This window comes from Diachasma alloeum, unplaced genomic scaffold (assembly GCF_001412515.2).
Source record: "Diachasma alloeum isolate Michigan unplaced genomic scaffold, Dall2.0 Dall_scaffold_00503, whole genome shotgun sequence".
In the NCBI taxonomy this organism is placed as follows: domain Eukaryota; kingdom Metazoa; phylum Arthropoda; class Insecta; order Hymenoptera; family Braconidae; genus Diachasma; species Diachasma alloeum.
The window spans coordinates 66,468-79,466 of record NW_021680635.1 but is presented as its reverse complement, the minus strand read 5'-3'; the positions used below and the strand labels follow the sequence as shown (position 1 = coordinate 79,466).

General features: G+C 45.7%; 1 protein-coding gene across 1 annotated transcript; it reads right to left on the bottom strand.

The window, feature by feature from the left end:
• Positions 1-2,825: 2,825 nt before the first annotated feature.
• On the bottom strand, positions 2,826-4,073 carry LOC107042686. Its single transcript, XM_015263833.1, has one exon. The coding sequence runs from the start codon at positions 4,071-4,073 to the stop codon at positions 2,826-2,828; it is 1,248 nt and encodes a 415-aa protein (XP_015119319.1).
• Between the last annotated feature and the right edge of the window lie 8,926 nt (positions 4,074-12,999).

The window sequence follows — 12,999 nt, the reverse complement described above, 5'->3', positions numbered from 1 at the left end:
GGTGCCACTCAGCTCCCATGAGCAGTTTCTTGTAGTTAGGTTACCACTCACGAAAGTGAGGTCTACGATGGAGCTTGCTTCGCCTCTTGCAAATGTGGGTTCGTCACCGCTGTTCAGGAGGACCACGTCCAGCACAGACATGGCTTTCAGTAGTGCTTGACCTTTTGCATTGGTCTCTTTGCTGCCCTAGTCAACTGCCCAGGAGTTGAAGTCCCCCGCGATTGCCACCGGGGAGTACTGCTTCGTATCCTCTACCAGTCGGTCCAGAAAGTCCGTAAATGCATCAAGGGAGAGACTGGGTGGAGCATAACAGCTATAGAAGTAAATTCCACACAACTTGGCTGTCACAAAACCAGCTTCCCCCCTATTGGCACTGCCCTGAAGTGGATACTGTCCACAAGACCAAATGACGGCCCTGGAACTGGCATCGGCTACCCAGGGTTGAGTGTCCAATTGTTTGTACGGCTCCGAAATAATCGCAATGTACGCCTTCAGCTCTCACACCGTCTGCATGAGCAGATCATGTGCGGCCTCACAGTGGTTGAGGTTCACCTGCAAGATACGCACTATTGCTTAGCGCGGATCTTCTGGAGTGCCTCCTGGTAGACTGGGCATTTACTGCTACCAGCGATATGGGCACTATTCTTCGTGGGGTCTTTTCCTGCGCACAGGACGCAGCTGGCAGTTTTCTCGCACTCAGCGGTGCTTGCCCCTCCGCATTTGGCACAGTGTTTCGATCGGTTGATCTCGCTCCTGCACCTCGCGACGAGGTATCCATAATGCCAACATTTGAAGCATTTTAGGAGTCTCACCACTGCCACCACGCGGCAGTTGACCCAGCCAATTCCGATTATCCCTCGCTCGCCTAAGATCCTCCTTGCGACAGGTGCAGGAAGTGTCACTAAGGCAGCTTAGGTTCCTCTATATGCCCGGCGCAGCGATTTGATGGCCTGCAGTGTGATTTCACTGCTGTCGCCATCTGCTTTCCGCAAGGCATCGAGGACGTCTTCCTTCGAGGTTTCCTCATCAAGGTCTTTGATCTCGAGCTCTTCTTGTGGGCCTTTATTCTGTACTTGGACCGATTCTCCAAGAATCTTGGAAACGGCCTTCTCCAGGTCCTGGCTTTCCCTTTCAGTTCCTTTGGACAGGATGATAAGTAGGTCGCCTGAGGCCGTTCTACGTATTTTATCGACACACGTAGCTGCTGTTTCAGCAGGTACCTCCTTCTTTATGTGGCTTAACACCTCCGAGTACTTCGCTTTATCCGTTGGACGGATGATCAGCGTGTTTGGCCTGACATTCGGCTTCTTCTGGGCCTGCTTTTAGCTCGGGTTTCTCCGTGGCAGCTTTGGGGTCGGGTCACCTCTCTTTCTCCGACGCTTTCACTTCTGCCAGCCCTCATCCACTTCGGTCTCGTCTTGTTTGGTCCTGCAATGACAAACATTGACCTTCGCAATGACTTCTCAATGTCAGGTTCATCCTTGTTCTTCTTGTCCTCCTGACTTGGTTTCGTGTCCCGCTTAGGTGGGGTCGGAGTCTTTTTTGGGCCGCTTGAGCGTATCGGAATACGTTCCAGGTGAATCACGGTTCTTCTTCTTGCTGGTCCCAGGATCCTCGCTCTTGTGGTCTTATGGCCCTTCTTGAATCTCTACCTCTTTCGATGTTGGTTCATCGGGTACAACTTTCATCGGCACCATTCGTGCTGCCTGGGCTTCGTGCATCGACCTAAGTCGCCTAGCAGAAGCCTGAATCTTCAAAACAAGCTGGCGGATGCTCTCATTTATAGTTCGCTTATTCTTGTCTGCTACCTGGGAGTGCAGATCTCTAATAATCTATTCATGGCGATCCCACTCCTGTTTCTGACTCCTTCCGTCTTTTGGCGTCGTGACGTGTGTCACCTGTTGAATATGTGGCTCTGCCCCACTTGTAACATAAGAGGTCAAGTGGTCCACCTTTGTTCCAATAAAATGATGATTGGCTTTTCCCATATCCATGAAGCCAGCATCAGCATTAGCGCTGATGGCAGGATTCTCCCTTAGCGGGCTACCTACATGAGAACACTTTATGTTATCATCACTCATCATGGTTCTACGAGTTGTTATCGGGAGCCTGCCCCGGGGGTATTCTAGGGAGCCCACCCTGCACACCTCTTTCAGAGTTGGGTTTCTCGGAGGGTGTTGGTTCACACCGACGTATTTTATTTAGTCGATACCCTATATTCAGAATATCGAGATTTCTCCTGTCCACCATCTGGATACGCGCCACGTTGCAGTACCTTCCAGCCTGCGAAGCTTTCAAAAAGTAAAGGTGTTCCTTACTGAGAGGATCTGTGGTGCACATATGTGTTTTTTTTCTACGTCATGGTCTGGAAAATGCTCTTTACGCACGTTGTGCCCAAGTCGGTTAGGTCTTGACCGTAACTCTGGCAGCTCTCTCATCAGGTGGTTGAAGACAATGCTTCCTTCTTCTCGGTTGTTTTCATTACTTCCTTCTGGCCTGCTCCTCGCGTCGAAGTTCTTTCAGAACTTCGGCTGCAAACGTGTTCGTAGTATCCCATGCTGCTTTCGATGAAATCATGACTTTCACTAGGTCTTCAGGTGGGACCCTCTGTTTCACTGCAGTCTCCCAACTACTGCGAAGCCATGCGAAGCGTTTGCACCTGAAAAACACGTGCTCAGCATCTTCTCCTTCTCCACTGCAGGTCGGGCAGTCTGGGGTCTCTTCAAGTTTGAATTTATGGAGATACTTCCGGAAGCATCCGTGTCCTGAGAGCGTCTACGTCAGATAGTAGTTGACCTCTCCGTGGGAACGGTTCAGCCAAATATCTAACTGTTTGGTATACCATCTGGACCAGGGGCTTTGGTATTGCCTACTCTACCGCATGCTTCCATCAGTTCATCTTCTGTGATAGGCGGGATGGCCTCCACCTCACATTGTCTTGATAGCCGGTTGAGCTCTCTTTGTTGAGGGAACAGCACCGAGACGATCTTTTCCAGGAGCTGGGGACATGTCGATGAGGGCATCTGACTTCTCAGCCGCGACATCACGACCTTATAGGGCCTTCCCCATGTATCATCCTCAACTCCATCCACTAGCTCCTTCCAGGCTTGCCTCTTGCGGCACTTTATTGTCTTGTTCAGTTCTCGGCGAGCACTCTTGTATTGGGCCTCTAGTTCTTCGGAGTTTGGCCTTTTCCTGCTACGTTGTGATAACCTCCTCGCGCTGAGACACTCCTTACGGAGGGTAGGAATTCGATCATTCCACCAATGTACCGGTGGGAGCCGGCTTTGAGTGCGCTTTCGAGGCAGGCTAGCATCGCAAGCGTCTGTGACTCTCCTCATGATCTCGCTGACCTTCTCCATGGCATTTCTACCATCGATTGGGCGAGCGTCCAGCGCAACCAAAAACGTGTCAAGGTCGAAGTTGCTAACCTTCCAGCCAATTGTATTGGTTTTCGGGCATGCTTCTCCAATCCTCTGAACCGTCGATACCTCCCATAGTATTGCACAGTGGTCACTGGCTGTGTAGACGTCTGCCACTTCCCAGGAGTAATTCCCCCTCACGAGGGCACTGCTCACAAAGGTCAGGTCCACAATCGAACTTGCCTCTCCCCGCATGAATGTTGGTTTTTCGCCACTATTGAGGAGAACTACATCTATGGTTGACATAGCCTCCGGTAGTGCTCGTCCCCTTACGTTGGTGTACCTGCTGCCCCAGTCGACCGCCCAGGAATTGAAGTCTCCGGCAACTGCCTCAGGAAAGGAAATCGGTGACTCATGAGTGAACTCATCGAAAGTGAGGCTGGGTGGAGCATAACACCTGTAGAAACGAATTCCCTCCAGCTTAGCCGCCACAAAGTACGCCTCTCCACAATTGATCACGCTCTGGAACGGACACATACCACAGGACCAAATAACGGCCCTAGTGGTGGTATCCGTTACCCACGGTTGTATGGCCAGGTGTCTATACGGCTGCGAGATCAGTGCCAGGTCTATTTCCAGCTCACGCACCGTCTGCATAAGCAGATCATGTGCGGCCTCACAGTGATTGAGGTTCAGCTGGAGTACCCTCATCTTCGTTTGTTGCACATCTTCTGGTATGCTTCCCTGTAGACCGGGCATCTACTGCTGCCAGCTACATGGACAAGATTTTCCATGTTCCCTTTCTCAACGCACAGAGCGCATCGGGCATCCTTCTGGCAGTCAGCAGACTTATGGCCCGTTTCTCCGCATCTGATACAGAGTTTTGCTCGGTCTGCTGTGTTCGTGCATCTGGTGGACAGGTGTCTATAGTGCCAGTACTTGAAGCACTTTACAGGTCTCTCCACTCTTCTTATCCGGCAATTGGTCCACTCTATGCGGATCTTACCGTGCTCACCTACGACCTTCGCAGCCAGCGTTGCTGCCAGCGCTACCGAGGCAGTTTGGGTGCCCCTGTATGCTTTGCGCAGCGACTTCATAGCATCGACGGTGATATCGCATCCCTCCCCGGCTGCCCTTTAGAGTGCTGCGAGAACTTCCTCCTTAGTCGTGGTCTCCTCAATGTCCCTAATCTCAAGCTCCTCTTGGGGCCCCTTACTGATGACTTCAGCATCATCCCCGAGGACATCAGTTATGGCCTTCTGTAGGTCATGTCCTTTATCGGCTGTATCCTTTGTCAGGATAATCAACAGATCTCCAGTGATTTTTCTCCTGATTTTCCCAACACAGGCGGTGGCCTGTTCGGCGGAAACATCCTTCTTCACCCGCCGTAACATCACCGCATACTTCGTTTTGTCCTTGGGGCGAACAATCAGTGCATCAGATCTTGTCGATGTTTTGCGCGAGTTCTTCTGCTGCTGTGGTTTCTTTGGTGGCTGCGCTTTGCCTCGCTCCCCCTTCTTTCTCCCTCTCATAGTCTGCCAGTCCGTGTCCCTGGCAGTCTGCGCTGCATCCGTTCTCGTTGAAGGAGTTGGTCCTCCTGCCTTCGGCTTCTTCGGGGCCTCATTCTCGAGGCACAGTGAAGTTCGCTACCGCCGTTTGGCTCTGCGAATGTCCCGGCTATCCCCAGTGGTTGACCCCCCGTCGGCAGTCACTTCCGTGTCATGGGCAGACGTTTCGGTTGTCATTTCGCTCTCGTACTGGCACAGGCGTTCTCAAGGCTTGTGCAAAAGTGGTAGTCGGAGGTTGTTGTGTTGCCTCCCTGTCCACCAGCTCCTTGAGCCTTCTGAAGGCGGTCCTCGCGGAGACCACTTTTGATTTAATCTCCTTGTGGACATTTGTCTTCGGTTGGGTAAACTCGTGAAGCTCATTCAAGATCTTCTCGAGTCTCTCCCACGCTTGATGTGTCTGCATCGAGACAGTTGCACTAAGTGCTGCTTGTTGGGCATGCTGCCCGCTCATCCCTCCTATATCTTCCATTATTTTTGTTTCATAAGTTTCCTCCATTCTGTTCCCACGAGTACCTAGGGAAGTATAACAGTCCACTCCTGATAGAGCTCTGGGTGTAGGAGTAAGGCCACTTAATACACCTGGGGTGGGACCTGGTGCCCACCGTTCGCGACGCCAACTACCACTGGCGCCTTCCAGAACTTAGCATGGTGAACATCTTGACATTAGGGCAGGCTGTCGCAGGGAGCCCACCTTGCACACCTCCTTTGGAGTTGGACTTCTCTTCTATAATGTCCTGAAAAGGACAGACGTCGGTTCGAACTGCTTCTTAGTTTGAGAACATCCCTTGAGCCCCTCCACCGTCGACAAGGTGCTGCAGTTCGCAGGAGTGGATGTGTGGGTGTGTGTATGTGTGTTTTTTTTTTTTTTTTAGAGGTTTAGGAAAATCTTCAAAAGATTCTGGTAAAGTGATGTTAAAAACCAGATCTGGGATTTTTACCCAGTAAAAAACCTGTTTTCCTCTTTTTTACCTCTAATCATTCATTCCCATTTCCCTCGCGGCACCACCGTGAAGTATTACTTCGCGAGGGGGGTTCTCAGCTGTTTGCTCTTCCACTCTTTCCATCCAATGTACATCCCCCTAACCAGCTAAGATGTTATGTGTGATTAGTAGGTTCCAAATAGATTTCTCACCTATACTGCAACCTTGCGCGTGCATCCCTCGTTTCTGAGTTCCTTCATGACTTCCGCTGCAAAGTTGCTCGTTGCATCCCAGGCTGTCTGTGATGACAACATTGCTTCTACTAGATTCTCGGGCGAGACTTTTCTTCCCAGTTCAGTCTCCCAAGTATCCCGGATGTTACTGAAACGGGGGCATGTGAAGAATACGTGCTCCGCGTTCTCGTCCACTTCTGCGCAGGTGGGACACTTCGGGGAATCTTCATGTTTGAATTTATGAAGATATGTCCGGAAGCACCCATGTCCTGAAAGCATTTGACAAAGATAGTAGTTTATCTCTCCATGGTCTCGACTTACTCAGGCAGCCACTTGCGGGATCAGGCGATAGGTCCATCTCCCCTTGGTCGAATCGGACCATTTCTGCTGCCATCGGCTCAAGCTGTTTCGTCTCTCTTGGATTTTCAGTTCTTCGGGATTCAGCGCTTCTGTTCTCTTCCGTTGATACAGGGATCTTCGCTTCTCAGCTAATACCTCTATCGGTATCATACCTCAGATGACGCAGACTGCGTCCTCAGATATCGTCCGGTATGCACTCGCTACTCTGAGGGCACTCAGCCGATAGACAGGTGCAATTTTACGGCGAGCTTCTTGCAGCTGGAAAACGTCAGCCCAAATGAAAATACCATATGTAAGCACTGACGTCACCGCTGAAGACAGCAGCGCTCGTCTCCGTTGGTTAGGACCTCCGATATTCGGCATGAGGCGTGCTAAGGTGGATCTCACTCCAGATGCCTTGGTACCCACATACTCCGCTTGCTGCTTGAACATGAGTCGGGCATCGATCATTACTGCAAGATACCGAATAAACGGCTGAGATGTAGTTTGGTAGTCACCGACTTGCAGTGTGATACTCTCCAATTTCTTCCTACTAGTAATGAGCACCGCTTCCATTTTATGCTCTGCGAGTTGCAATCCAACTAAATCCATCCACTGACTTATCCTCCTGAATGTCGTATCGAAGATGGAGTTGATTTCCTCCAGGTGCTTCGCCACAATCACCACCGCCACGTCATCCACAAATGCCACGAGTCTCACCTCAGTTGGCAATGTTACCTTCAGCAATCCATCATACATGATATTCCACAAGAGAGGGCCCAGCACCGAGCCCTGTGGTACCCCTCCGGTGACTTGGTACTCTTTAGGGCCGCTCTCTGTGTCGTACTTGAGAATTCTGTCGGTGAGGTAGCTAGCTACCATCTTCCGCATATACCCTGAGACGATCATCCTCTTGAGAGCCTGTGTGTGTGTGTGTGTGTGTGTAGGTGTGTGTGTCGAAAAGTATAACAAATGCATCGAAAAGGACATACGCGGCTTTCTCTTCCAAAAAAGGTCTATTAGCACTTGTGACTCTTTGATTCTAAGGGGACGATATGAAGGTATCAACCGGGATTCCTAAGAAAAAAACACCCTTTTGATATAAAACAATTATTGAGAACAATGCCACTTACGACCTTTTCATTTTCTCAGACCGCTATACACTCTCGAATGATAACTCTTTATATAACTTTCATATGACGTCGATAACTCCCATATGACCATTATATGATCCTATCAAACTTTCACATGACTTACATATGATTGGCTATATATGACTATTCATTTCATTTTGTCATAATTTTTCCTATCTATTCAGCACCTCGATATATCCCTCTTTTTAGCAATATATATACACATATGCACACCTCTCTATGGTTGTTTAGAAATCTTTTTTTTTTATGCAAGTGATGATTTTTGGGGGAGGAAAAATTAGGCCCCCTGATTTGATCCCCTACATACGGACCTGTTCGATTACCATTATTAGACAATCGCGCAGTTACTGACGGCGCAACTGGCAATTTTTTAATTCCTAATGCAACCGCCAAACATGATGGCGTAAAATCGCTCAAGGGGAAAAAAATTATTACACCCGGACCTTAAGGGTTACTTTCTGTTTTCTTCGTTTTTCGTTTGAGGTACATTTATTCGGTTTGTCGTCTCTGAGGTGAAAGGACAGCTGGCGCCCATCGATAAGTTTTTTTTTGAGTTTTCTCATAGTCTAGGGGAAATCGGCGCGATAACGTGGTTTTCCAGGCTAAGATGGAAAATTCCATTACAGTTAGCTCAAAATACCGCACTGAATGGACCAATCAGTATATAGGACATTCCATGTCAACTCAGCCACCCTGGAATTTTTTGGTTCTTAGAATCTTGAATTAGTATGCTGCCAGTCAAGTACTACATGAGTACATACTTTCTCTAAATTGTCGCTCCTTTAACATTAATTCTTTGGCCAGAACAAATAACAAAACCCCAAATTTTTGAAAAATAATATTTTGCGAACAAATTGGCCCATTTTGATGAATAAAAAAAGATTTTTTTGGTTTTTTCATATACTTTTGGAATAAAAATACGACAGCACCACAAGAAAGAATGATGAATCATTTTTTAAGTTTTTTGTCATTTAAATACTTTTGTTGTGCAGGGGCCATTCGAAAATCGAATAATTTTTTTTTTCTTCGATGGATAATGATATTACTTAACTTTTTCGGGGTATTTCAAAATGGGATAGCCATATGGAGATGAGAGAAAATTTTTTTTCTCATGAAAAATTAGATTTTCCGAATTTTGTTCCTGAAAAATGATGAATGCTTCATGATAGGATGAGCGTGCAATTTTTCGGCATAATTTGAAGATGAGATGCATGAGTAGTGATGGATAAAAAATGTTTTTTATAGAAAAAAGGTGAATTTATTGATTATTAATAGCTCTACTTACGTAAACGACAATGAGAATTCGCAAATATTTGATGAGTTTTTAGATCAACATGGAGTATATGTCTGTTGTAAGTTTGTAATTTGAAAAATAAACATTAAATTATGGAGAAAAAGCAATTTGAAATCGAACTTTTCTGAATCACAATGGCTATCTTAATGTACGTCGTCCATTTCATTTCTTCGCCTTTGGAAAAACTTCTCCCGTAGTCGCAGAAGAATATCTCTCAATCACTAATTCCTTTTCTCCCACAGGCATGAAGCCGTGATTTTTTCGTATCGCTGGAATCGCTTTTGCACTGTCGAATCTTGTTTTCAACCGTTCTTTCATATCCTCGTGTTCCTGTTTAGTGTAGAAAAACACATCGAGATCCTTGAAATTATTTTTTGCCCACTGGAACAGACCATCTGGAGTGAGAATAGGTTCACCATTAGTAATGAGGGAAGAGGGAAGCTAGACTTCTTCGTCTTGCTTCCCTCTTCAAGACTGCGCCTACGCCATCGCATGCCGTCTTTCCATGCGCGGTCGTATGATAGTGTTACGTCCCCACTTCTCGTCGGCAGTTAAAATTAAGGCCTAAAACAAGAATAAAAGCCGGTTAATAGGATAAAATAAACAAATCTAAATATTGTGATATGTAGCCAACATAAAATAATAAAACTCCAATATATTAATATTAACCTAAACGTTCAAGAGAGTAAAAACGGGATTTTACTTACAGGTTCATCGCCAATGACAGGGTATCACACTTGAAAACAATAAAATATAGCAATAATAAATTAATAAAAGACCCGTCACTGGTGACGGCCAGAAATGAATATTAAAAAGAATTATTAAAATCAGAATTGGAGTTATTACAACTATACCATTTTATCCACTGTAATATGTTATCCACGGAAACTTATTACCCACCGTCAGCTGCAACCGGTTATCCACTGCCGGGTTATCGACTGTTGTACCCACGGTCGAGTTACCGACCGCTACACGGGGTACCCACAGAAGGATGACCGACGGCCATGATTAGTTATCCTCCTTGGTATAATCATCTATAAATTAAAAACAAAATTGTACGCAATAGAGAGATTAATATTATAATAATACAAATAATTGGTAATATTATTAAGAATAAAACAATGTCAGTACAAAATCTCAACGAAATCATAAAATACTGAGTTGTCACCACACGTGCTAAAAGCAAACGCTGAGTTAGCAGGTATGCACCGGATAGAGATTTTCTGCCGACATTGCAACAGGAAACAAATATTGTATAAAAACCCGAAATAATGTGAAATGACCGTTCAGTCTAATCCTAACAACCCGAGTGTTAACTCATTCCTGAGTGTGGAGCAGGAGATTGCTCACACTCTACTCCCTACACCTAATAATTGATTGGAGCAGAAGACTGCTCAATCATTCCTATCTCGGAAATATTGGAGCAGAAGATTGCTCAATTTTTCCTACCACCAAGAATTAGTTTGGAGCAGAAGGTTGCTCAATCTAATTTACCCAAAAACTCACCCCTATTATCCTTTGGACTGGACCAATGCCGAAGAGGATACGTCGCGCTGGAAGGAAGTATCAGCTCCGAAAATTGGCAGCCATCTACCATACTCCACGAGAAGTGGACCTAGACGCCTTATTGGGTACCACTGTAGCAAGACCTACGGTGACAAGCTCTGCTCGCATACATATTGGTGTCACCAAGGACCACCAGGGCAACTTCCGGTTGGTCCAACACACGGTATCGCAGGCGCCGACAAAAGAAACCACACCTCCGGCTACACAGCATCCCCGGACGCAGGGATATTTTACCACGGAATACGTGGCCAAGCACCAACAACCCCAGGCAGAGAGCTTCGAGAGCTTCATCCGTTGCGAATCACTCCGTCAACCCAGAATTCCTGACTGGACTCCAGGAGAAACTGCGACACCTGTCAAAATCCCGTAAAGGTTAGAAAACAATGCATATATACGAAACTTAATAATGGAAAAGAGGTAAATCCCTCAAACCTTTTGCGTTTGAAAAAGTAGCATTTGCTCTCACGTTCAAATTAAAACAGGACGTAACAAATTGGTGGCAGCGGTGGGATAGCTACACCTTTTTTCCATTTTTAATTTCATTAATCAAAAAAAAAACAATCATCGATCAAGAAGAACTCATGACGCTCGCGGAGCAATTAAAGAAGAAGCAAACGTTATTAGACGAAAGAGAGGCCGAGTTAGAAATAAAAACTAGGGATATTCTCACAGCTCAGAATAAAATTGAGACGTTATCAGCAATAGAAAACGAATTAGGCGAAAGGGAAAAATTAGTAGTCCAAAAAGAAGCACGCGTTAATGAAGTATTCGCGAGGTCTAGGGAGATGCATGACAATTCAGAAGGATTTACCCCGAATGAATCACAGGAATTTAATGAAACGGTTCTCTCCCAAATAACAGAAATCCAAGAAGAATTAGCTCGCGTCAAAAGAATTGCATTAAGACCCTCTAGGCAGGAACAAACACCCACAGTCCACATAACCCTCAAAGATACCCTCGCATATATTCCCACTTTTGACGGTACTAATTTGGAAGTATCTCAATTAATTAAAGCATGTGATCGAGCATGTACCATGGTTCCAGACCACGTTATCCCTACGTTTTTAGAATTAATTAGGCAAAAATTTAGAGGCAGAGCACGAACTGCTATTGAAAATCTTGAGTATGACAACGTACAAAACCTCGAAATGCATCTGAGAGAAGTATTCGATCCCTTAATGACAGTTAATCAATGCAAAGCAGCATTAGAAAATATGTCTAAAGGACCCCAAGAACACATAATAGATTACGTTAACAGATCGCATTCAGTTCACGGGAATATCCTAAATTTAGAGAAGCAAGAGAAGAATCGAGCCTTAACCTTTTCTGCGAAAAAGAAAATAAAAGGGGATGCAATCACTGCTTTTCTAAATGGATTTCCCCCCCTGATGAGAACAGAGTGCAAATTACAGCCTCATAGCACTATTGAACAAGCCTACACTAGCGCGATTGCAGTTTATAAAAATCACATCAGTGATATAGATAGATTCAAATCTCATGCACGCGTCTTTCAAATGATTGCTGATCCGTTGGAGGAAAACCCAACTCGAGTTCACGGTAACGATTATCAACAAATGCGAGACGAGACAGGGAAGAATGAAAAATCCACAAATAAATCTGATTTCTGCGGATTAAAAAATCACACCGTAGAAAAATGCTTCAAAAAATTAAATGCAGCCAAAAGGGCAGAAACAACAGGAGATAAATCATACGACCCTGACTCGTACTGCTATTTATGTAAATCTAAGGGACACGACCTAACCACATGTCGTAGATTCGAGTACCTAACTAAGAAAAGAAACCAAAAAAACGAGACAACCCCCGAGCAAAAAACGAACGGGGCCCAGGGGAAATGAGTCCACAAATCCCGTCAACGTCCAACCAAACGAATCCTCCAAAATCCGAGTAGCTCATATCTCACTCCGAGATGAAAACGTCCCCGCCATCACGTTGCGATCACCGGACCTAAAGGGAGCAGCAATAATAATGTTAGATGCCGGTGCAGAAGTAAATTTGCTAAAACGCGGTTGTGTCTAGAATATGGATCAAATGAATACAGAATACACCTTGAGGCTTCACGGCATTACGAATACAGGAGTTGATACACTGGGACAAATAATTGTCAAAGTACATGGGCATCCATGCCTCTTCCATATCGTCCCAGATAAATTTCCAATAATGTATGCCGGGGTCCTCGGGTCGGAGTTCTTCAAAGAGAATAAAGCAAAATTATGCTACGAATCACGACTATTCACATTCAAGAATATCCATACCCCTTTTGACATACCGCAAGTCAAAGTAATAAAACCTGACACCGTTATTGCTCTTTTAGTCCGTGTTGCTCGTGACTCCCATAAATCCGGTTTTATCCCTGAAATACAATTAGGAGATAAAATCACTGCTGGGGGGAACGTAAATGTCAATATCAATGGAGAAACGTTCATAAGAGTTATAAGTCAAAATGAAAATTCAGTTACAGTACCTATTCCTACGGTGCAAATTTTAAACTGTCCTTGGATGTCATCAGAACCAGAGCAAGACCTCTTACGGTTTGATAATTCCA

Bases quoted from the DNA above. Each gene is read 5' to 3' on its own strand.
- LOC107042686 (XM_015263833.1), bottom strand. From the start codon at position 4,073: ATGAGGGTACTCCAGCTGAACCTCAATCACTGTGAGGCCGCACATGAT.